This window comes from Scyliorhinus canicula, chromosome 14 (assembly GCF_902713615.1).
Source record: "Scyliorhinus canicula chromosome 14, sScyCan1.1, whole genome shotgun sequence".
Lineage (NCBI taxonomy): Eukaryota > Metazoa > Chordata > Chondrichthyes > Carcharhiniformes > Scyliorhinidae > Scyliorhinus > Scyliorhinus canicula.
The window spans coordinates 8,447,415-8,473,328 of NC_052159.1; the positions used below are offsets into that span (position 1 = coordinate 8,447,415).

General features: G+C 51.2%; 1 protein-coding gene across 4 annotated transcripts in view; it reads right to left on the reverse strand.

The window, feature by feature from the left end:
• The window catches only part of gdpd5b (glycerophosphodiester phosphodiesterase domain containing 5b), a 256,227-nt gene that overhangs the window by 76,119 nt on the left and 154,194 nt on the right, over positions 1-25,914 (reverse strand). For all 4 annotated transcript variants that reach the window (XM_038818004.1, XM_038818002.1, XM_038818003.1 and 1 more), the window contains exon 3: positions 21,751-21,854. In XM_038818004.1, coding sequence (XP_038673932.1) covers positions 21,751-21,854 — 104 coding nt within the window. The remainder of the gene's footprint in view (positions 1-21,750; positions 21,855-25,914) is intronic.

Sequence of the window (25,914 nt, forward strand, 5' to 3'; positions counted from 1 at the left end):
GCAGAAGGATCTAGACAGTTTGGGAGAGTGGTGCAGGAAATGGCTGATGCAATTCAACGTGAGAAAATGTGAGGTCTTGCACTTCGGAAAAAAGAATCCAAGCATAGACTACTTTCTAAACGGTGAGAAAATTCATAAAGTCAAAGTACAAAGGGATCTGGGAGTGCTAGTCGAGGATTCCCTAAAGGTAAACATGCAGGTTGAATCTGTGATTAAGAAAGCGAATGCAATGTTGTCATTTATCTCAAGAGGGTTGGAATATAAAAGCAGCGATGTGCTACTGAGCCTTTATAAGGCTCTGGTTAGGCCCCATTTGGAGTACTGTGTCCAGTTTTGGGCCCCACATCTCAGGAAGGACATACTGGCACTGGAGCGTGTCCAGCGGAGATTCACACGGATGATCCCTGGAATGGCGGGTCTAACATATGATGAACGGCTGAGGATCCTGGGATTGTATTCATTGGAGTTTAGAAGGTTAAGGGGAGATCTAATAGAAACTTACAAGATAATACATGGCTTAGAAAGGGTGGACGCAAAGAAACTGTTTCCGTTAGGCAAGGAGACGAGGACCCGTGGGCACAGCCTTAGAATTAGAGGGGGTAAATTCAGAACAGAAATGCGGAGACATTTCTTCAGCCAGAGAGTGGTGGGCCTGTGGAATTCATTGCCGCGGAGTGCAGTGGAGGCCGGGATGCTAAATGGCTTCAAGGCATAGATAAATTCTTGATGTCGCGAGGAATTAAGGGCTACGGGGAGAATGCTGGTAGGTGGAGTTGAAATGCCCATCAGCCATGATTGAATGGCGGAGTGGACTCGATGGGCCGAATGGCCTTACTTCCACTCCTATGTCTTATGGTCTTATTACTTGAATAGAAACAATGTGCAGGGGTGTGGGGAAAAGGCAGGGAAAGGGTACTGAGTCATCACGCTGATTTGAATAGCAGACACAATGGACCGTGATAATACTGTGATACTGGGGCTAAAAGGGTTCCATTGCGAGGCTGGGTTAGCTAAGCTTCCCTTGTATTGCCTGGAGTTTAGAACTTTTTAGTTAGAAGGTGGCCGTTTGGGGGAAATGGTGACGTAGTGATAACGTCACCGGTCCTGACTAGAGGCCCCAGATTAATGCTCTGCAAGTCATGGGTTCAAATCCCAGCACGGCAACCGGTGCAATTGCAATTCAATTTTTAAACATCTGGAGTTGAAAGCTAGTTTCAGTGACGGTAACCAGGAAACTGTCATCGATTGTTGTGAAAACCCATCTGGTTCACAAATGCCCTTTAGGGAAGGAAATCCCCGGTCTGGCCTACATGTGACTCCCGGCCCACAGCAATGTGGTTGAGTCCGAACTGTACTCAAGAGCAAATTGGGACGGGTAAAATCGTCTGGGGCCCTACATTCCATTGAAAAGTACAAAACGAATTTGGGGGGGGTGGGGGGGTTCGATTGAGGCAATTGAAAAATTATTTTTCCATGATGGGAGTATCAAAAACTGGGAAAGGAAAGTTCGACTGTTCCGGGGCCAAACTGGGGAACACCCCGACACAGAAAGGAGAGTGGAAGTCTGGGAACACTTTACCCTAAAAGGTTGTGGATGCTGGGGGAATAATCAGACTTGTAAAACCCGAGGCTGATGGGAGTTTTACTGGGGAGAATTATCAAGGGATACGGGGACAAAGAGGGGTAAATGGGTTTGAGCCAAGACCTTATTGAATAATGAGGCGAAGGAAGAGAGGGGCGCACGAGAGGGGAGAGCTGGAAGAACGCAGAGTTTGTGGAGAGTTTTCAGGCTGCAGGGGCTGCAGGAGAGAGGGGAGGATGAGCTTACAGATACTGTTTTAAATGTGCACTGTATGCAGAGCTGATCTGCAGGCAGAAAACTGGGCCTCAGCAGGTGCTGACTCAATCGTTATAAAGGGGCATTTGAAAAATAAATCGGCATGTGTCTGCTGCGGCTCAGTGGGGCAGCACCCCAGTCTCGGAGACAGAAGAATCCCACTCAGGAGACTTCAACATGTAATCCTGGCTGACTCTCCCAGTACAGTACTGAGAGGGAAGAGACAGGAAGCAGAGAAAGGTCAAGTTCCCTCACGCTGCTAAAACACTGCTGCAAAGGCAGAGTCCATATGTGTTTAACTTGGAGCCAGTGCCTTGGGACACATGAAACTTAAGCATGTGACAGAATTCAGGCTGATGCTCCAAGCACAGTACGGAGGGCGGGATGCGCGTAAACAACTATTTTGAAGAACACGAGCGAGTTCTCCCTGGTCAATATCTATCCCTCAATCAATAGTGCTTCAAACAAATAAATAAATAACTGGACATTGCTGCCTTTGGGACTTTGTGACAACCTAGCCGGCAGAGTTGCCATCTTAGATCAGTGACTTTCTTCGTCAGGGGATGCGAGGGTCACTGGCTAGACCAGCATTTAGTGCCCATCCCTAATTGCCCTGGAGAAGGTGGTGGTGAGCTGCCTTCTAGAACTGTTGCAGTTCCTGAGGTGTAGGTACACCCACTGTGCTGTTAGGGAGGGAGTTCCAGGATTTTGACCCAGTGACAGTGAAGGAGCGGCCAATATATTTCCAAGTCAGGGCAGTGGGTGACTTGGAGGGGAACCTCCAGGTGGTGGGGTTCCCAGGTATCTGCTGCTCTCGCCCTTCTAGATGGTAGTGGTCATGGATTTGGAAGGTGCTCTCTGAGGAACCTTGATGAGTTGCTGCAGCGCACTTTGTAGATGGTACACACGGCTGCCACTGTGTGTCAGTGGTAGAGGGAATGAAGATTTGTGGAAGGGGGAGCAATCAAACCAGATGCTTTTTCCAGGATGGTGTTGAACTCCTCGAGTGTTGTTGGAGCTGCACTCATCCAGGCAAGTGGAGAGTATTCCATCACACTCCTGACTTGTGCCTTGCAGATAGTGGACAGGCTTTGGGGAGTCAGGAGGTGAGTTACTCGCCACAGGATTCCCAGCCTCTGACCTGTCTTGCAGCCATAGTATCCATGTGGTCGATCCAGTTCAATTTCTGGTCAATGGTAACCCCCAGGATGTTGATAGTGGGGAATTGGTAATGCCATTGAATGTCAAGGGGCGATGGTTAGATCCTCTCTTGTAGGAGATGGTCATTGCCTGGCACTTGTGTGGTGTGAATGTTCCTTGCCCCTTGTCAGCCCCAAGCCTGGAATGTTGTCCATGTCTCATTACCATATGGATACAGACTGCTTCTGTATCTGAAAACACTTCAGAAAGAAAGGTAATTGATTGGTTGGAACACCCCCGAGGTCATGTAATGAAAATGGAAAACACTGGACAATCTCTGCAGGTCTGACAGCATCTGTGGAGAGGGAAGGGAGCTAACGTTTCCAGTCTTGATTCCTCCTCAGTAAGCAGGAGGTGGGCTGCGGGGTGGGGTGGCGACATTGTATCCCACAGTTGAGACCTGTCTCAGTGGGTAGAACTCTCAGCTGCGAGTCCGAATGTTATGGGTTCCTGTCCCACCCCAGAGACTACAACACAAAACCCTGGGCCAACACTCCCAGTGCAGCATTGAGGGAGTGCTGCCATGGCATTATTGCTTTCCCTTGGTCCTAACAAATATTTATCGCTCAACCATTATCACAAAAGACGACCAGGTCATTAATCACATTACTGTTTGTGGGAGTTTGCTGTGCACACGTTTCTGTCACAGGAATGACACTTCAACAAATGTTCCCGACAGCTGAAAGCTCATTGTACAAGCATGAAATGGGACTATAGAGATGCAAGTTCATGTGCAGAGAATGAAATGATTTGAGGGGAGGCTATATTGGTGCCAAGTTAGAACACGAAAACAAAACCTTTCCAGAGAAACAATTACAAGAGTGTCCTGCTGTCTCCCTGCGTCTTCTGGTAATTATAGACCCCGAGTGCCTCAGGCTGTGATGAAGAGAACTATAAAGAGGGCCAATCGCTCCATCAGGCTGTTGCAAAGCTGATCATTAGCAGAGTCACCTCCCCCATCTGGATTCACACTCAAAAGGTCACCCACAGCACAGCAGCTGGCAACTATAATCCTGGGACACTTGGTCTACTTGCTTCTGTTGCACCCCTTATTGTGCAGAGGAGTGGGAGACTGGAGGTGAGCGGTGGGGGAAGGTGGCAGTGGAGGGGGAGGGGGGGGGAAATAGGTGTAACTCTCCCTGCGTATCCTGGTCAATAATTATCCCTCAATCAACATTACTAAAATGAAGCAGATTATCTAGTATTTACCGTATTGTTATTTGCAGGTGGGATCTTGCCATGCACAAATTACCCACCCCATACATTACAGCAGTGACTACATGTCAAAACGATTTCGGCGGCAGTAATACACTCTGGAACACGAGGTTGCAAAAGGCGCTATATAAATGCACGCCCCCTTCTTTTTACAACTCATTCGGCCTCCAGCCTGACCCATTGCTCCGACAGAACGTCTCTTTCCGCATAGCTTAATCCCCCACTCACTTTGCACCTCTGGCGGGTTACAGACCCCGATTTGTATTGCATCCCAATTCCTGGTCCGGCTACGGATTGGGGGTGGGGGTGGGGGGGGGCTTTAATCTGATTTCTCTGCTCACTACCCATCTGAAAAAAAGAAAGGTGCTTTTGATTTGCTTCCCCGCCCCCCTCACCATGGTGAGTCGTCCAGCAGCGGGGCGGGCAAACTATCCAAAACACCATGGACCTCAGCAGGAACAGGTCACCCTGTTGCCAGAAAACACATCCGACCATCGCTTCATGTGGGTTCCAGAGTCCAGAATTTATTCCCCCCCCCCCCCCTAGGGCCAGAGCTCCTTTGTTGTGACGCTGCTAGTTAGATGTTAGAATGGCAAACCGAGACTGTGCAGCACACTATTACCGGTTCCACAAGCCAGAGGCCCATGCCACATGATCCTCTGCGCGCACCGTCTTTGACAACGGGCCTGTATCCCTCGCCTAGGGTCCCCGAGATTGTTGAATGCCATAAACAGTAAGAATTGTAAGGAAGGTTCCTTTGTCTAAGCAGACAAGCAGAATCCTGTTGGCCAGCCCGGGTTGTGAAATGCAGATGGCCTTTGTATAGCTCTCTATGAATTTGCTCTGTGCAGCCCACAGGGGCCATTAGTGTCTCTGCAAAGATAATGATGCACGTGTCTCCCTGATATTACCAGGTAGCTCCTTTTGTTCAAGGGTAACAGACAGACATAGATTAGATCATAGAACATAGAACAGTACAGCACAGAACAGGCCCTTCGGCCCTCGATGTTGTGCCGAGCAATGATCACCCTACTCAAACCCACGTATCCACCATATACCCGTAACCCAACAACCCCCCCTTTACCTTACTTTATTTTAGGACACTATGGGCAATTTAGCATGGCCAATCCACCTAACCCGCACATCTTTGGACTGTGGGAGGAAGCCGGAGCACCCGGAGGAAACCCACACACACACGGGGAGGACGTGCAGACTCCGCACAGAAAGTGACCCAGCCGGGAATCGAACCTGGGACGCTGGAGCTGTGAAGCATTTATGCTAACCACCATGCTGCCATCTTAGGTCTGCATCCAGTTTAAAAATTTTAGAGATAGCAATGAGCATATCTCTATATATTTAATTAACGAACGATAGAGCAAGGTCTTAGTCCCTCACACACTTCTGATTTCCCTAATCCCACTCCCACTCCCACAACTTGTTTCCATCCATATTGGATGAGGTGAGACTCAGTAAAGTCTGATCGGCCAATATTCTTCAAGGAAACACCCAACTCCTTGACCGGAATACTCCGCCCGCAAGGATTCTCTCTACCCGCCAGCAGCACACTAGCCACCCACAGGTTTCCCGGAGGCATGGGGCGGATTCAAGCGGTGGGAAGAGAGAATCCCGCCTCCAGCAACCGGCGCACCACCAAAAACGCGTGGATGGGGAACTGGAACATTCCGTTATCCAATAGGGAATCTTTACCCAGAGAACGGCAAAATGTGGAACTCACTGCCACACAGAGGATCATAAGACCATAATATTCCGGATTCATTGGGAAGCTAGATAAGCACATTAAGTTGAAAGAAATTGAAGGATTCGTCGACGGGATGGGTTGAAATAGAATGGTAAGAAGTCTTACAACACCAGGTTAAAGTCCAACATGTTCGTTTCAAACACTAGCTTTCGGAGCACTGCTCCTTCCTCAGGTCAATGCTGAGGAAGGAGCAGTGCTCCAAAAGCTAGTGTTTGAAACAATCCTGTTGGACTTTAACCTGGTGTTGTAAGACTTCTTACTGTGCCCACCCCAGTCCAACGCCGGCATTTCCACATCAGAAATAGAATGGGAGGAGGCTCATGTGGAGCATAAACGCGAAGAATAATAATTTGCGTTTTATGTAGTGGCATCACCTGAGGAAGGAGCAGTGCTCCGAAAGCTAGTGATTGAAACAAACCCGTTGGACTTTAACCTGGTGTTGTAAGTCTTCTTACTGTGCCCACCCCAGTCCAACGCCGGCATCTCTACATCAGGTTGAAAAACAGCTTCTTGCCCGCTGTTACCAAACTCCTAACAACCCTCTCATGGACTGATGGACTGATCTCTACGCTTCATACATCTTCATTCTGAGTAGGACTACACTCCTGGATGCTTCACCCCATGCCCGTGTCTGCGTATTGACATTTGGGGTGAGATTCTCTGCCCTGCCAAGCCACATTTCTGCCCCGACCCGCCGGCCGGTCAATGGGGTTCCCCATTGTGGGGCAGCCCCACGCCGTCGGGAAAGCCCTGGGCGCCGTCAAAATGGAGAATTCCGCTCATGTATTTTATGTTTCCGCTCTATGTCTTTTATGTTTGCCCTATTATGTATTTTCTTTTCACGTACGGAATGATCTGTCTGAGCTGCATTTAGAACAATAGTTTTCACTGTGCCTCAGTACACGTGACAATAAACAAATCCATTCCAACCCCCAGTGTTCCAGCTAACCCCATTTATCGATGTACAAATACCCATCACCTGATTAACAATGTGATCTCCATTAAACCTGAAAAAGGTCATTAATATGACATGGACATGTTTAATGTATGTAAATATTGCCGGGTGCGTTACCGGAGGGTTATTCTGCAAAATGTGGCATGCAACCACACAGGGCAATATTAGGGCAGAGAGACAGATTGCAAGTAGCATTAATGCAAGAGAGGTTGAGAGGTTTAGCAGGAATTGCAGAGCCCAAGACCCAGGAAAGAACAAAGGACAAAGAAAAGTACAGCACAGGAACAGGCCCTTCGGCCCTCCAGCCCTGTGCCGACCATGCTGCCCGTCTAAACTAAAATCTTCTACACTTCCTGGGTCCGTATCCCTCTATTCCCATCCTCTTCATGTATTTGCCAAGATACTCCTTAAATGTCACTATCGTCCCTGCTTCCACCACCTCCTCCGGCAGCGAGTTCCAGGCACCCACTTTCCTCTGTGTAAAAAAACTTGCCTCGTGCATCTCCTCTAAACCTTGCCCCTCGCACCTTAAACCTATGCCTCCTAGTAATTGACCCCTCTACCCTGGGAAAAAGTCTCTGACTATCCACTCTGTCTATGCCCCTCATAATTTTGTAGACCTCTATCAGGTCGTCCCTCAACCTCTGTTGTTCCAGTGAGAACAAACCGAGTTTATTCAACCGCTCATAGCTAATGCCCTCCATACCAGGCAACATCCTGGTAAATCTCTTCTGCACCCTCTCTAAAGCCTCCACATCCTTCTGGTAGTGTGGCGATCAGAATTGAACACTGTACTCCAAGTGTGGCCTAACTAAGGTTCTATACAGCTGCAACATGACTTGCCAATTTGTATGCTCAATACCCCGACCAATGAAGGCAAGCATGCCGTATGCCTTCTTGACCACCTTCTCCACCTGGGTTGCCCCTTTCAGTGACCTGTGGACCTGTACACCTAGATCTCTCTGACTTTCAATACTCTTGTGGGTTCTACCATTCACTGTATATTCCCTACCTGCATTAGACCTTCCAAAATGCATTACCTCACTGAAACTGAAGAGATAGCCACTGATGACAGCGAGGATGCTCAGGGGCTAGAATGAATGGAAAGCAGAGATCGCAGAGGGTTTGGGTGGAGGTTGGCAGAGAGGGATTACAGAGAACGGGAGAGGTGATGCCATGGTCTGAAAACAAGGATGAGAATTTTCAAGTGGATTCAGAGACCGATTGTGTTTGTTTGCGTGCTGCAAGAGCCTAAATCTGACAGCAGAATACTGAGGTTCGAGAGATCGGGGGGGGCTCGAGAGATCGGGGGGGGGTGTTTCAGGGGGACATTGACATTTGGAGGCAGGGTATGTGGGGGCAAGTCTGCTAATTAACTTTTCCAGTGGTGTTCCCTTCACTAGACGTACGGAGATGAATCAGTCTTGTACAGAATGGTACAAGCAGAAGCTGGAATGTTTCAATGTTTCTTCACAAAGAGAGGGATCGTAGTGGGAAAAGACTTTATTCCTCCCATATATATCCCAGGCACATACAGACAAACCCAACCCCCGGCACAGACAGATAGACACGTTCCCCCCCGCGCAGACAGATAGACGCGTTCCCCCCGCGCAGACAGACACTCGCGTCCCCACGTGCAGACACTCGCGTCCCCACGTGCAGACACTCGCGTCCCCACGTGCAGACACTCGCGTCCCCACGTGCAGACACTCGCGTCCCCACGTGCAGACACCCGCGTCCCCACGTGCAGACACTCGCGTCCCCACGTGCAGACAGACAAACATGTCCCTACGCGCAGACAGAAAGACGCATCCCCCCGCGCAGACAGTCATGTCCCCACATGCAGACAGACACATCCCCCCCCCGTGCAGACAGACACATCCCCACACGCAGACAGACACATCCCCACGTGCAGACAGACACATCCCCACGCGCAGACAGACACATCCCCACGTGCAGACAGACACATCCCCACGCGCAGACAGACACATCCCCACGTTCAGACACTCGCGTCCCCACGTGCAGACACGCGCGTCCCCACGCGCAGACAGAAAGACGCATCCCCCCGCGCAGACAGTCATGTCCCCACGTGCAGACAGACACATCTCCCCCCCCCCCCCCCCCCCGTGCAGACAGACACATCCCCACGCGCAGACAGACAGATCGGTCCCTCCGCACAGACAGTCAGACACGTCCCGATGCTTCTGGTGGCGGCCATAGAGGGGTAGGTCGCACATTTGATAGCTCTCGTCTGTAACGGACGTTTGGACCTTGTTCTCCTGGGTTTTTTGTTTATTTTATGGGATAAAGCAGTGAGAAGTGAGACAGTAAGGAGAAATCCCCCTCCGGTGTCGGGAGAATTGGACCAGAAGTGGCCTTGTGAGACGGCAAAGTCCTATAAGGGTGACGCAAGTAGAGCTGGTAACATGGGACAGCATGGCGGAGAGCAAGGGCAGTGGGGAGGCAGCACAGTGGTCAACGGAGCCACTGGTGAAGTTTATCGAGGATTGCTTTGCCAAACTGAAGAAGGACAAGCTGGACCCAATTAAAGCTTCGATTGATCAAGTGGTTCAGAATCAGGAAACCCACGGGAGAGCGATCCAGGAGGTGGAACAAAGGTTGTCCGAGCACGAGGAGTATATAACCGTGCTGGAAAGCAAGGTGGGGATGATGAACGACCGCCAGAAAAGAATGCAGGAGAAGCTGGAGGACCTGGAGAACAGGTCCAGGAGGCAGAATCTCAGAATTGTTGGCCTCCCTGAAGGCAGTGAGGGATCGGATGCGAGGGCCTATGTGATGGACATGTTGGGGGCTGGGGCGTTCGCTCAGCCCCTGGAATTGGACAGAGTGCACAGAGCCCTCGCGAGGAAGGCCAGAGCGAACGAGCCGCCGAGGGCCATGGTGGTACTAATTCACCGTTTCATGGACAAGGAACATGTTTTGCGGTGGGCCAAGAAAGAACTGGGCAGCAAGTGGGAGAACTGAGAGTTGCGCATTTATCAGGACCTGGGAGCGGATTTGGCCAAGAGGCGATCTGGGTTCAATTGGGCAAAAACAATCCTCTTTAAGAAGAGGGTGAAGTTCGGGATGCTGTACCCAGCCTGCCTGTGGGCCATACCCACACATGAGGAACGGGACTTCTACCTTGAAACGCCAGGCAAAGCATGGATCTTTATTAAAGACACTTACGCCTTGGAGAAGTACTGTGGCAGTGATTTGTGGTGCTGGATTGTAAAAATTTAAGTAGCTCTATGTGAAATAATGGGCTGTGTGGATGGTTAAAGGTTGATCTGTCTTGCAGGGACCTTGATGTTGGGGGGGGGGGGATGGGCTTTGAATTTAGTTCTGCTTTTTGGGTGACTATTTTTCCAAAGTGATTGTTTCTTCACTTTATTTTCCTGTTGTTTGTTTACTGGGGAATGTGATGCTTTTAAAATGTTAATTCATGTGGGGGGGGGGGGAAGAGAGGAGAGAACAATAGGGAGACAGACTGCTTGGTGCCAGGGGCAGGAGCTATCGAGTCAGCATGAGTCAGCTGACTCTTGGAAGCGCAGTGGGGGGTGGACTGGTGTTAAGCTGGAGCTTGACTTGGGGGATTGGGTTTTTAGTGTTGTTGCTAGGGCGGGGGGGGGGGGGTGCAGGGGGAGCTGCTTTGCTGACAGAGGAGGAACTATTACTAGGGGACAAATGGGAGGTTGGGAACGGCGACCCGATGGGGACCCGAGGAAGCGGAGGGCGCGAGCTCGAGGCTGGCCTAAAAAGGGGGGGTGGGGTTTGGAAGCCCCCCGTCCAGGCTGTTCACATGGAATGTGAGAGGACTGAGTGGGCCGGTCAAGAGGGCTCGAGTGTTCACGCATTTGAGGGAGCTGTAACCTAAAGGTTACAGACCAGACGAGATTGAGGAAGGGGTGGCTTAGCCAAGTGTTCCACTCAGGACTGGACTCAAAGACCAGGGGGGTAGCAATTTTGAGCAGCAAACGAGTGGCATTCGAGGCAGGGAGAATCGTGTCAGACAAGGGGGGTAGGTACATAATGGTGAGTGGGAAGCTGGAGGGGGTGAGAGTGGTACTTGTGAACATATATGCTCCGAATTGGGACGATGTGGAATTTATGAGGCGGGTATTAGGTAAGATCCCAGACTTAGAGTCACATAACCTGATCATGGGAGGGGACTTCAACACAATCACTGATCCGGAATTGGACTGGTCAAAATCCAGGACAGGGAGGAGGCCGACTGCACCAAAGGAAGTGAAGGGGTTTATGGAACAGATGGGGCAAGTAGACCCATGGAGGTTTTCACGGCCGAGGACAAAGGAGTTTTCCTTTCTTTCCACATGTCCACAAGGTATACTCTCGCATCGACTTTTTTGTTCTGAGCAGGGCACTAATACCGAAGGTGGTGGATACTGAGTGCTCAGCAATTGCAGTGTTGGATCATGCCCCACATGATCTACGGGTTAGTGTGGAGAGAGGGCAACGCCCGCTGTGGAGACTGGATGTGGGGTTGCTAGCGGAGGAAGCGACCTGTGGGCGGGTTAACAAGTCCATCCAGAGCTACCTGGAAACAAATGATACGGGGGAGGTCTCTGCAGCGACCGTCTGGGAAGCTCTGAAGGCAGTAGTCAAGAGGGGAATTAATCTCAATACGGGCCCACAGAGAAAAGGTGGAACGGGCCGAGAGGGATAGATTAGTGGAGGAGATACTCCAGGTGGACAGGAGATACTCGGAGGCCCCGGACGCGGGGCTACTGAAGGAACGGCGGAGGTTACAGGTGGAGTTTGGGCTGTTGACCACAGGAAACAGTTGAGGAAGGCAAGGGGGGCGATTTATGAGTACGGGGAAAAGGCAAGCAGAATGTTGGCGCACCAGCTCAGGAAAAGGGAGGCGGCCAGGGAGATAGGTAAATTAAAGAGTAGAGATGGTAATACTGTCCTGGACTCAGCGAGGATGAACGAGGTGTTTAAGGACTTTTATAGTAATTTATATGAGTCGGAACCCCCGGCTGGGGTGGAGGGGATGAGGCAATTTCTGGATCAGTTGAGGTTCCCGAGGGTGGAGGAGGACCTGGTGGAGGGGCTGGGAGCCCCAATTGAGATTGAGGAAATAATCAAGGAGCTGGAGGGCATGCAGTCGGGCAAGGCCCCAGGGCCTGACGGCTACCCGATGGAATTCTATAAGATGTTTTCTGAGATATTGAGCCCACTGCTGGTGAGGACATTTAATGAAGCAAGAGAGAAGGGAGTCTTTCCCCCAACAATGTCGCAGGCCTCAATTTCATTGATCCTGAAACGGGAGAAGGATCCGGAGCAATGCGGGTCATACAGGCCAATTTCTCTACTGAACGTGGACGCCAAACTGCTGGCTAAGATACTGGCCACAAGGATAGAGGACTGTGTCCCGGGGGTGATAGGGGAAGACCAGACGGGATTTGTAAAGGGCAGGCAACTCAAGGCCAATGTTCAAAGGCTTCTAAATGTTATTGTGATGCCCTCGGAAGGAGAGGAGGCGGAGGTGGTTGTAGCGATGGAGGCCGACGTCAAATATAAGGAAAGTAGGAAGGAACTTTAGCAAGGAGTCAGGAGGGCTAGAAGGGGTCACGAGAAGTCATTGGCAAATAGGGTTAAGGAAAATCCCAAGGCTTTTTACATGTACATATCAAGCAAGAGGGTAGCCAGGGAAAGGGTTGGCCCACTGAAGGATAGGCAAGGGAATCTATTTGTGGAGCCAGAGGAAATGGGCGAGGTACTAAGCGAATACTTTGCATCAGTATTCACCAAAGAGAAGGAATTGATGGATGTTGAGTCTGGAGAAGGATGTGTAGATCGCCTGGGTCACATTGAGATCCAAAAAGACAAGGTGCTGGGCGTCTTGAAAAATATTACGGTAGATAAGTCCCCGGGGCCTGATGGGATCTACCCCAGAATATGTTCACCCCGCGCAGACAGACAGACACGGCCCCACGCGCTCACAGATTGACACGGCCCCCCGTGCAGACAGACAGACACGTTCCCCCGTGCAGACAGACAGACACGGCCCCACGCGCTCACAGACAGACACGTCCCCACGCGCTCACAGACAGACACGGCCCCACGCGCTCACAGACAGACACGGCCCCACGCGCTCACAGACAGACATGGCCCCACGCGCTCACAGACAGACACGGCCCCACGCGCTCACAGACAGACAAGGCCCCACGCGCTCACAGACAGACAAGGCCCCACGCGCTCACAGACAGACACGGCCCCACGCGCTCACAGACAGACAGGCCCCCACGCGCTCACAGACAGACACGGCCCCACGCGCTCACAGACAGACACGGCCCCACGCGCTCACAGACAGACACGGCCCCACGCGCTCACAGACAGACACGGCCCCACGCGCTCACAGACAGACACGGCCCCACGCGCTCACAGACAGACACGGCCCCACGCGCTCACAGACAGACACGGCCCCACGCGCTCACAGACAGACACGGCCCCACGCGCTCACAGACAGACACGGCCCCACGCGCTCACAGACAGACACGTCCCCACGCGCTCACAGACAGACACAGCCCCACGCGCTCACAGACAGACACAGCCCCACGCGCTCACAGACACGTCCCCACGCGCTCACAGACACGTCCCCACGCGCTCACAGACACGTCCCCACGCGCTCACAGACAGACACATTGCCACGCGCTCACAGACAGACACGTTCCCACGCGCTCACAGACACGTCCCCACGCGCTCACAGACAGACACGTCCCCACGCGCTCACAGACAGACACGTCCCCACGCGCTCACAGACAGACACGTCCCCACGCGCTCACAGACAGACAGTCCCCACGCGCTCACAGACAGACACGGCCCCACGCGCAGACAGACAGACACGGCCCCATGCGCTCACAGACAGACACAGCCCCCCACGCGCTCACAGACACGTCCCCACGCGCAGACAGACAGACACGGCCCCACGCGCTCACAGACAGACACGGCCCCACGCGCTCACAGACAGACACGGCCCCACGCGCTCACAGACAGACACGGCCCCACGCGCTCACAGACAGACACGGCCCCACGCGCTCACAGACAGACACGCCCCCACGCGCTCACAGACAGACACGGCCCCACGCGCTCACAGACAGACACGGCCCCACGCGCTCACAGACAGACACGGCCCCACGCGCTCACAGACAGACACGTTCCCACGCGCTCAGACAGACACGTTCCCACGCGCTCACAGACAGACACGTTCCCACGCGCTCACAGACAGACACGTTCCCACGCGCTCACAGACTGACACGGCCCCATGCGCTCACAGACAGACACGTTCCCACGCGCTCACAGACAGACACGTCCCCACGCGCTCACAGACTGACACAGCCCCACGCGCTCACAGACAGACACGTTCCCACGTGCTCACAGACAGACACGTTCCCACGCGCTCACAGACAGACGCGGCCCCACTCGCTCACAGACAGACGCGGCCCCACGCGCTCACAGACAGACACGTCCCCACGCGCTCACAGACAGACACGTTCCCACGCGCTCACAGACAGACACGGCCCCACGTGCTCACAGACAGACACGTTCCCACGCGCTCACAGACACACGTTCCCACGCGCTCACAGACACACGTTCCCACGCGCTCACAGAGACACGGCCCCACGCGCTCACAGACAGACACGGCCCCACGCGCTCACAGAGACACGTCCCCACTCACAAGGAAAAGATGAACAAAGTGTTTCTTAAACATTACAGAAAAATGGTTCTCATTATCAAGGAGGGCCGCCCTGATTGAGTTGGTATTTGGATCGGCCCATGTTTGTTCACCTGACGTAGAGAACAGCAATGGCACACTTTGCCAGAAACATTGAAGGGCGGTTCCTCCGGAGACCCTCACGTGTAAACTGTGAGCACAAGACACAGGTTTGTTTCAGTGAGATCCTGAGGGAGAGAGAGTTCGTCACAGTCTGACTGAGGGCTCAGTGTGACTACTGAATGACCAACTTGTGCTGCTAGCTTGTTGATGCAAGTGCAGGCTGTTTGAAAAGTTCCTCTTTGTATCAGAGGCTCCTGCAGCCGTGACCAGACGTTCAGCTGCCGCTGGAGGTTCAGCCAGTACAGGGGACGCTGAGCCGCACAGGGGACAGGAAGATCCCAGCGCCCAATCCCTGCTGTTATCTGGTGTCAGTCATCACAGTGGTTGGTGAGGTTCCTGACTGACTTCAACAAACTCTTATTCCCGACGGATTCTGTTTTGATGCAATAGCCAATTGTGTTTGACTAATTTGATAAGTGCTCTGAAGTAATGAAAAGGGTGGAGGACGGTCGTGTGATTGGTGCTGTGCAAGTTCACATCCAAAAGGGATTTTTCAAAACTTCAACACATTGCAGGTACAGAACGTGAATCTTGCCGAAAAGAGAGACATGTTGTCGAAGCTTTTCATCTTGCACTTCTCAGGACACCAAATTTCAAACAATCACAACAATTCATCCGACAGGAGAAATGGATGCTGATTGGTTGGCAAGTTGGCTCTCATTGGTTGAGGTGTTACTGAGGCGGACCCAATCTCTGCAAACATAAGGGGCGGGATTCTCCAATAACGGGGCTATGTCCCCACTCCAGCGTTTAAAACGGGGGCGTTTCACTCTGCACTTTCCTGAAGAAAGTCCACAGTGATCCTCCTCCCTGAAGGGCCCAGAGAGCAGCCCCGGCTGCCAATACGAGGCCCCGCCTTCGGTGGCCATCCCGCGTGACATGGTGGACTCACACCAGGGATGGGCCCCGAAAATATAAGCCCCCCTCCCCACCGAGATTCCACGCGCCCGCGGATTGGTGGCCCCCCGATCGATAGCCTGGCCGTCCTTGAAGCCCCCGCCGCTGAAGGACCCCAGCGCCCTATCAGGGCGGCCGCGGACTGACTCCACAGCCGCCACTGGCCATTCCCAACAGGCAAGACATGGCTAGAACCACACTGTCGGGAACTCGGCCAGTCTTCGTCGGCAAATCGCGGGGGGGAGGGGGGGGGGCTCTGTCACTGGCCTCCTACCCACGCCGCGTAGACTGGAGAATCGCGGAAGCGGCATCGCGCTGGATTTCAGCGTCAACTGTCATTCTCCGCCCCCGCGCCAATTGCGATTTCAGTGCGGAAGCTCGGAGAATCAAGCCTTGCACCTTTTTATGAATTACCCGGGAGCTTGGGGAGCCAATGGTTCCCTGTTGCTGCCTCCATGGCAAATCCGCAGTTAATCAGCGACAACTTGCCGACCAATCAGCACGCTTTTCTCCTGTAATATAAATTGTGAGATCATCTGAAATTTGACATTCTGGCATTTGTCCTGATAAGTACAAGATGAAAAACTTTGACAACACTTCTTTCTTTTCAGCAATAATATAGATTTGCTGAATGCAAAGGGGCTTTAAGGGACAGAGATAGCCTGTATAAAAAAAAAGTTAATGGACAGAAAAGAGAGGAGAGTAAGCAGCAATGTATCACACTGGAGGGTATTATCCAGTGGTGCCACCTAGGGGTTGACATGAAGAACACCGTGCCTTTTGAGAAATCATAACAACTTGAATGCAATAATGTCAAAATTCACAGGTGACATGAACAATAACAAGTTGCATTTATATAGCACCCATAAGGTAATAAAACATCCCAAGGCGCTTCCCAAGAGCATTATAAGACAAAATTTGACAATGAGCCACGTAAGGAGCTATTAAGAAAGGTGGCCAGAGAGGTGGGTTCTAAACTTGGAAATGCAGCAAATACAGTTTTGAAGTTGCCAGGACAAGTTGTTAAAGAAAGTGTGCGATCCTGGACTTCATTAATAGAGGAATAAGTACAGGAAATTCTACTAAACATTTCCAAAACACTGTTAGGCATCAGTGGGATGTTTTCCAGATTAGGGTACCCAACACGGAGGAGAATGGCGAGGGTGCAGGGGTGATTTACCAGAATGATCGCGGGGTTAAATTATCACAGAAGATGGACTTTTATTCCTTAATCGTGCAAACTAATTGAGAGGTCTAAAATTAATCAATGTGTTTGATGGGGTAGATAGAGGGGGACAGGATGGATCTGCTGTTGGGGGGGGGGACTCCCAGAAGAAGGGACAATCGTAGAGATAGGTTGTTCAAGGATGGTCAGGTCATACTTCTTTATACGAAGGGTAATGGAAATCTGGATTTTGCTCCTCCGACAAAACGCCACTCAGTCAGCTGATCATTTTAAAATCGGTGATTGATAGGATGTGTTGGGGATGGGTTATGGAGCAGGATGGGTCGATGGAATGGGACAGATCAGTCATGGGCTGATTGATTGGCAGAATGGCTGTGACGGGTTGAATGGTCTCATCCTATTCCAATGTAGCTACAGGCTCATTAAAGACTGGGAGTCAAGCATGGCACCTTCTCACACTCTGCGACTCACTACCTAATGGCAGCAACTACAATATCGCTGGCAGAAGAGGAAGAGGTGAAATGAAAATGACGGCTCCAATCACAGTTAATTAACTGAGGTGAGCGGGTGAGTAAACAACTCCCCGGCAGTAATTTCCCATTTAAAGATGCATTCCTGAAAATGACGGGCGATATTCTGTGATCCTGAGGCTAAGTGTTGACGCCGTCGGAAACGCCACCGCGTTTCTCGGGGTCCGCGCATGCGCAGTGGCACCAGCGCCAACATGCGCAGCGATGCTCTTCACCGCGCCGGCCCCTCGCAACATGGCGCGGACGAAAGGAGGCCCCCAGCCAGAGAGGCCGGCTAGCCGATTGGTGGACCCCGATCACGGGCCAGGTCACATTGGAACCCCCCCCCCGTGGTTGGCCCCCCGCCCCCACAAGCCGCCCCCGGACCCTTCCACTCCGAGGTCCCGCCGGCTGAGAGCAGGTGTGAACGGCGCTGGTGGGTCTCGGGGTTTTTTATGACGGCCGCTCGGCCCATCCCAGGCCGAGAATCATCGGGGGGGGGGGCATAGAGCAGCCCCCGACCGGCGCTGCGCCAACCACACCGGCGCCGACTCTCCGCTCTGCGGGGAATCGCGTGCCGGCGTCGGGGCGGCATGGCACGATTCACGCCGGTCGTGGGGATTCTCCGACCTGGCCCCGGGCTGAGAGAATCCCCCCCCCCCCCCCCGCCCCCCCCCACCGCTTTAAGGGAATAATGGGTTCCCGTCGGATCGTTGTTAAAGCCAGAGTTAGGATTATTCGGATTTTCTCAAGTCTGATATGCTAGTTGAAATTCTGTACCATACATGTATAGGTCTGTGCAATCCAAAATAAAACTCATCGCCAAATAGAAAATAAATACAATATATAATTAAATTGTTTAAAATTACAGTACTCAGGGCGGCTTGTGGCGCAATGGTTAGCACTGGGACTGCGGTGGGTAACTGTCCGTGTGGAGTTTGCACATTCTCCCCGTGTCTGCGTCGGTTTCACCCCACAACCCAAAGATGTGCAGGGGAGGTGGATTGGCCAGGCTAAATTGCCCCTTAATTGGAGAATCTTTAATTGGGTACTCTAAATTGAAAAACAATTATAGCACTCACTTCAATGCGCAGCACTTTTAGACTGACCAAGCCCCATTGGTTGGTGCCGGTAGCAGCTGAAGTCCGGACTGCCTGCACCAGCTGGCCTCTGCCACTAGATGGAGCTCGAAAGCGGGTTCAGAAGCGAAGCCAGGAGCAGGGAGCCGCTGAACCCCCGGATGGACAGGAGGTCAGGGGTCGGCAGGTAAAAGAGACTGAGGGCGAGGGTGGAACCACCACAGGAAGCGTCATGCGAGCAGACAGTCCACAGGGGGGGACATCTGTGGCAAACGGTGTTAAAGTGAAATGGGAAGCATTAAACTGGCACGGCTCAATTAATGGCGTCGAGCTGAAACACCGTTCAGTCAGTCAATGTTAATTGAAGATTTACTGCGGTGGTGGGAAGCCTGCCCCCTGGGGGAAAGGGGGTGCACATGCGGCCGGGCGAGTGCGGTCCACGAGCCATTTTGTTGACCCATTGCCCACGCGCCGCGTTGCTGCATTCCGCTGATTTACATATAGAGTCATAGATTCATAGTCGTCCAGAGCATAGAAAAGGCCCTTTGGCCCATCGCATCTGTGCTGGTCATAAACAACCACCTAACTATTCTAATCCCAGTTTCCTACACTCGGCCCATAGCTTTGTCTGCCTTGACATCACAAGTGCACATCTAAATATTTCTTAAATGTTATGAGGGTCTCTGCCTCCACCACCCTTTCAGGCAGCGAGTTCCAGAGGCACCACCCTCTGGGTGAAAAGGTTTTCCCTCACATCCCCTCTAAACCTCCTGCCCCCTTACCTTAAACCTATGCCCCCTGGACATTGATCCTTCCACCAAGGGGAAATGTTTATTCCCGTCTACTCTATGCCCCTCATAATTTTATACATCTCAATCATGTACCCCCTCAGTCTTGTCTACTCCAAGCAAAACAATCTATCCAATCTCTCTTCAAAGCTAACACTCTCCAGCCCAGGCAACATCCTGGTAAATCTCCTCTGCACCCTTTCCAGTGGCTATCACATCCCTCCTATAACGTGGATTCCAGAACTGCACACAATACTCTAGCTGTGGCCTAACCAACGTTTCATACAGTTCCAGCATAACCTTCCTGCTCTTAAATGCAATGCCTCGGCTAATAAAAGCAAGTGTACCATATGCCTTCTTAACCACTGAATCCACCTGCTCTGCTACCTTAAGGGACGGGTGTACATGCACACCGAGGTCCCTCTGATCCTCGGTGCTTCCCAGGATCCTGCCGTTTATCATGTATTCCTCTTGCCTTGTCTGTCCTGCCCAAGTGCAGCTCAGTATTTATTGCTAACAGTCTGACTGAAGTGATTCGCGTGTAAAGAAAGGACAAGTGTGAGGTGAAAGCCAATTGCTCACAACACTGACTGTGAGAACCGTGCGCTCCCTCTGCGTCAAGTGTAAATATTTCTTTTGTTTTTACCATTTGAAGTTGATGACAGTTCAATTAAGATATGAACATTTAAGCATTTTCTGTAACTCGTTCTGAAATATTCTGCGTGTATTAAATGTATTTAATCTTATTCATGGTCAGTGAACAAGCTCTGATTTCAAGCGTGCAGCCCACCTGGGCTTCCCGTCACTGATTTACGGTGTACATATCACCTTTCATAGAATCATAGAATGGTACAGCTCAAGGAGAGGGCAATTGGTCCACAGTCTTGCTGGTTCCATTGCAGAGCTACCCAATTAATCCCACTCTCCAGCTCTTTCTCCATTGCATTTGTCATTTTTTTTTCTTCACGCACTTATCCAATTTGCGTTTGAAAGTTACTATTGAATCAACTTCCACCACCCACTCAGAGAGTGTGTTCCAGTTTGCACCAATTTGATGTGTTAAACAAAGAAATATGCTTGTGCTGTCTCTGTCAAACATCTGAAATCTGAACATTCTGCCAACTAAATTTGGTTTTTAAAATTGGGAATAGTGAGGGCAGCATGGTGGCACACTGGGTTAGCCCTGCTGCCTCACGGCGCCGAGGTCCCAGGTTCGATCCCGGCTCTGGGTCACTGTCCATGTGGAGTTTGCACATTCTCCCCATGTCTGCGTGGGTTTCTTTCGCCCCCACAACCCAAAGATGTGCAGAGTAGGTGGATTGGCCACGCTAAATTGGAAAAATGTATAAAAAATATTGGGAATAGTGGAGATGCAGAGAGGCTGAAAACTTCAGGAACACGGAACCTGCTGCAAAAATTAAACAATAGAGCTATTGGAATGGGAACAGAGTAAACCATCCCAGAGGACTTCACACGAGCTGAATAAGACTGCAATGGACATTGAGCCAGAGGAGATATTCGGACATTTACCAAATTATGTGATGAAAACTCCAGAAATACATTTAATCATGGTTCGCATCCCTAGCTAAGGACCTCTGTGGGCACCTCTGGTGGAGTAAGGAAATGAGAGATGGATAAGTGCAGAGATCGGAGGGGGGGGGCAGAGATCGGAGGATGTTTTTTAAAAAATTTAGAGTACCCAATTATATTTTTCCAATTAAGGAACAACATACCATGGATAATCCACCTAGCCTGCACATCGGGGGGGGGGGGGGGGGGGGCGCACGCAAACACGGGGAGAATGTGCAAACTCCACACAAACTGTGACCCGGGGACGGGATGGAACTCAGGTCCTCCGTGCCGTGAGGCAGCAGTGGTAACCACTGCGCCGCCATTCCGCCCCCAGAGAGCGGACGAAGTTAAAGTGATCGGAAGGGGGAGGGAGTCTGCAATGGCCAGGGGGATGGTTTTATAGTTAATTGGGTGATAGAAACAGAGGAAACTGGACACAGTGCGTAAAGTTCATAGAATCTCAGCAGTGCAGGAGCTGGTAGTTCAGCCCATCTCGGCTGCACCAACCCTCTGAATGAGCACTCCACCTGGGCCCACTCCCCTGCCCTATCCCTGTAACCCCATCAAACCTTTTGGACACTAAGGGCAATTTATCATGGCCAATCCACCTAACCTGCACATCTTTGGACTGTGGAAGGAATCCGGAGCACCCGGAGGAAACCCACGCAGACACGGGGAGAACGTGCAAACTCCACACAGACAGTCACCCAAGGTCAGAATTGAACCCGGGTTCCTGGCGCTGTGAAGCAGCAGTGCTAACCACTGTGCTACCATGCACCCAGGGTTCCAGTGGGAACCAACTCCACCACAGAAAAAGCTGCGTAAAAGTTTACGTCATGCACGAGAACCTCAAGTGTAACACACAATCAAGCAAACCCGCTTCACTCACCAGTTGAATTCATTGTAATCGTTATGCACTTCCCACCAGAAGTAGAACCAGACCAGAGTCAAGAAGAACGTGATGCAGAGAATGAGGAACCAGAATCGCTCCCACTGTAAGGAAAGATGAGAAAGGGAAGGGGGGAGAGAAATAAAACACCGTTAGTAGAACTCAAGGCCAGGAACGACATTGCTATGACCAATCTGTGAATCTCTCCTCTCAAAACACACCAACACTTACCTCAGAATAGAATAGCTAGAATAGAATTCCTAAAGTGCTGGAGGAGGCCATTCGGCCCATCGAGTCTGCACTGGCCCGCCGAAAAAGCACCCTCGGCCCACTCTCTCCCACCATATCCCCACAACCCCCACCTACCCTTTGGACACACTAAAGGGTAATGTTATCATGGTTAATCCACCTAACCTGCACATCTTTGGACTGTGGGAGGAAACCGGAGCACCCGGAGGAAACCCACGCAGCCACACTCACCCAAGACCGGAATTGAACCCGGGACCCTGGAGCTGTGAGGCAGCAGTGCTAACCGCTCAGCCACCGTCCTGCCAACACAATGGCCTTCTTCAAGTCAGCAGGATTAATAAAGTCGCTACACCTAGCATAGATGTTGTATTTTAATTCTGTCATGGGATGTTGACGTCACTGGTCGAGCCAGTATTAGTTGCCCATCCCTGAGGGCATTTAAGAGTCAACCACATTGCTGCGGGTCTGGAGTCACATGTAGGTCAGACCAGGTAAGGACGGCAGATTTCCTTCTCTAAAGGACATTGGATGGGTGGATGGATTTGCTTATTGTCACGTGTACACAGGTACAGTGAAAGGTATTTTTCTGAAAGCAGCTCAAACAGATCAATTAGTACATGAAAATAAAATACGTAATAGGGCAACACAAGGTACACAATGTAAATACATAGACACCGGCATTGGGTGAAGCACACAGGGGTGTAGCATTAATTAGGTTAGTCCATAAGAGGGTCGTTTCGGAGCCTGATAACAGTGGGGAACAAGCTGTTATTGAATCCGTTTGTGCGTGTTCTCAGACTTTGGTAACTCCTGCCCGATGGAAGAAGTCCGAAGAGTAAGCCGGGTGGGAGGGGTCTTTGATTACGCTGCCCGTTTTCTGAAGGCAGTGGGACATAGAACATAACAGCGCAGTACAGGCCCTTCGGCCCTCGATATTGCGCCGACCTAAAGCCCATCTACACTATTCCCTTATCATCCATATGCCTATCCAATGACCATTTGAATGCGTTTAGTGTTGGCGAGTCCACTACTGTTGTAGGCAGGGCATTCCATGCCCTTACTACTCTCTGTGGGAGGTGTAGATGGAGTCAATGGATGGGAAGCAGGTTTGTGTGATGGACTGGGCGGTGTTCACAACTCTCTGAAGTTTCTTACGGTCTTGGGCCGAGTAGTTGCCATACCAGGCTGTGATGCAGCCAGACAGGATGTTTTCTATGGTAGCCATGATGTGGGGATGCCGGCGTTGGACTGGGGTGGGTACAGTAAGAAGTCTGACAACACCAGGTTAAAGTCCAATAGGTTTGTTTCAAACACTAGCTTTCGGAGCACTGCTCCTTCCTCACCTGGTTTACGAGTCCAGTGACAATACCACTACGCCACCACCTCCTCTAAAATGGACAAGCAGAGGTTGAAAGCTGCCTGGGAACATCTCTACGCTGGGCAGAGAGCAGCTCTTTTCCGGCCCCCTGGCCCATCTCTCTCTCCGTGTAGGAAACTAAATTTGCAGAACACTCCGAACAACACAAGACTGAGCCTCATGGGCCCTTTCTGCCCATGTTCTGACGTTTGATGTATGATGTGATGTGACACTGCCAATGTACACCCAGAGGGCTGGTCGTCATAACTCATGTCCTGATGAACTTCTTTGCAGAATGTTTATTACAAACCTACCGCACAGATACGAGACATTACTGGGTCTAGCTTTCAATTCCAGATTTATTAATCAATTTTAAATTTTACTGGCTGCTGCGGTGGGATTTGAACCATTGCCCCCACAGCATTAACCTGGGCCTCTGGATTCCTAGTCGAGTGACATTAACATGACAGCGCCATCTGTCCCCACCACCCTGCCTCTACCAAGTGCAGAGGAAGATCAAGGGAAGGAGGAATTAAAGGGAAGATCTGTGATAGGGTGGAAGACTGGAGAGATTAAATGACCCTGAGGAATGATGGTCTCAGAGTGTGGTATTGGGACAGGTAAAGATACAAAAGGGGGTGTCCAGAATGACATGACATTGTGGCAAAGAAGAAATCCTGCAAGAATCCAGAGACCAGGTCCATGATCACAGTGGAGAGATTGCCTTAGTGCGAGAGAGAGAGACTCCACTAAAATTACAAAAATACACAACACACAAATGCAGAGTACGCCACAAAAGGACACTGTAAAAGATCACACACAACAAAGATGGCTGCGGTTGTTAAATGTCAACCATCTCAGCTCCAGGACTTCACTGCAGGAGCTCCTCAGGGTGGTGTCTGAGACCCAACCACCTTCAACTGCTTCATTAATGACCTTCCCTCCATCATAGGAAATGGAGATGTTCACTGATGGTTGCAACTTTCACGACCTTGGAATCTCTCAAAAGTACTTCACAATAAATCAAATACATTTTGAAGTCTGGTAATTATAACGCAAAAAAAAAAATACAGTCAATTTACATTGGGCACATTGCTGGCCTCAAGAAGGTGTTGGAGAGCTGTATTCTTGAACTGCTGCAGTCCATGAGGTGCAGGATACCCACAGTGTTGTTAGGGAGGGAGTTCCAGGATTTTGACCCAGTGACAGTGAAGGAGCGGCCGATATATTTCCAAGTCAGGGTGGCGAGTGATTTGGAGGAGAACCTCCAGGTGGTGGGGTTCCCAGGTAGCTGCTGCTCTTGTCCTTCCAGGTGGCAGTAGTCACAAGTTTGGAAAGTACAAGCTAGGGAGCCTTGATGAGTTTCTGCAGTGCATCTTGTAGATGGTACACACGGCTGCCACTGTGCGGATATTGTGGAGGGAGTGAATGTTTGTGGAAGGGGGAGCAATCAAGCGGGGCTGCTTTGTCCTGGATGGCATTGAGCTTCTTGAGTGTCGTTGGAGCTGGCACTCATCCAGGCAAGTGGAGAGCATTCCATCACACTCCTGATACAGCGAACACCTAATAAATCAGCGAAGTGATGTGGCAGATGTGGGACCCTTTTGTCCACCTGGGGGAGCAGGCAGCGCCTCAGTTTAGTGTCCCATCCAAAAGATGGCACCTCGCACAGTGCTGCACCCAGGTGCCAATGGCCATTACTTACTGATGGCTGCACAATGTGAAGCAGCGGTGAGAACATTACCCACTGAGGTGAGTGCATCAATGCACTAAAGCGAGTGGGGGGGGGGGGGGGGGGGGGGGAGAGACAGACAGCAAATAAAGGGTGGAGAAGACAGAGATGATGAGCAAGGGAGAGTGTGTGACTGGGAGGGAGAACATGTGAGAGACAAGAAGGATAACAAGGAAGAATGAGAGTATGAGGGGAGTGTAACAAAGACAGTGAGAGGGACAGGCGGCGGCCCAACGTGGATTATTGTGACACCCGTTAATTAGCTCTGTGCTGAGGCCGCAGCCAGAATCCACACATTTCACAGCACTGTTGGGGCCCAGTAGCTTGTATAGGTTACGTAGATCACCAGCTAAACTTGTTTACAGTGCTGTTGGATCAGTGCTATATGAATAAAATATTTCTCCTACACTGATGTAAACAGGTTCTTGATACAGCTGTTCAAATAGGTTCAGAAATTTCAGGCTGCATTTGAAAATCTTTTCTCCTCCCACACTCTCAAACACCACACCGTTGACATTCTGATTGTGCGACTGTGTGTGCACAGGCCTGTGTGTGTAGGCCTGTGTGTGCGCGTGTGTGTGTGCGTGCGCCTGTGTGTGCACACAATAAGACAGTGCTCCTTCTCCCAACATACAAGCAGAAACGTAAGCGGGAGAATCGGTTACGGTTGTGCAGTGCTGGTTCGAGACAACAGAAGAGCTCCTACGTGACTGCTTGGAGTCAGTGGACTGGTCCATATTTAAGAACTCAGCGACCAACCTAAACGAGTATGTCACCACCGTCACTGACTTCATCAGCAAACGTATAGACGACTGTGTGCCAAAGA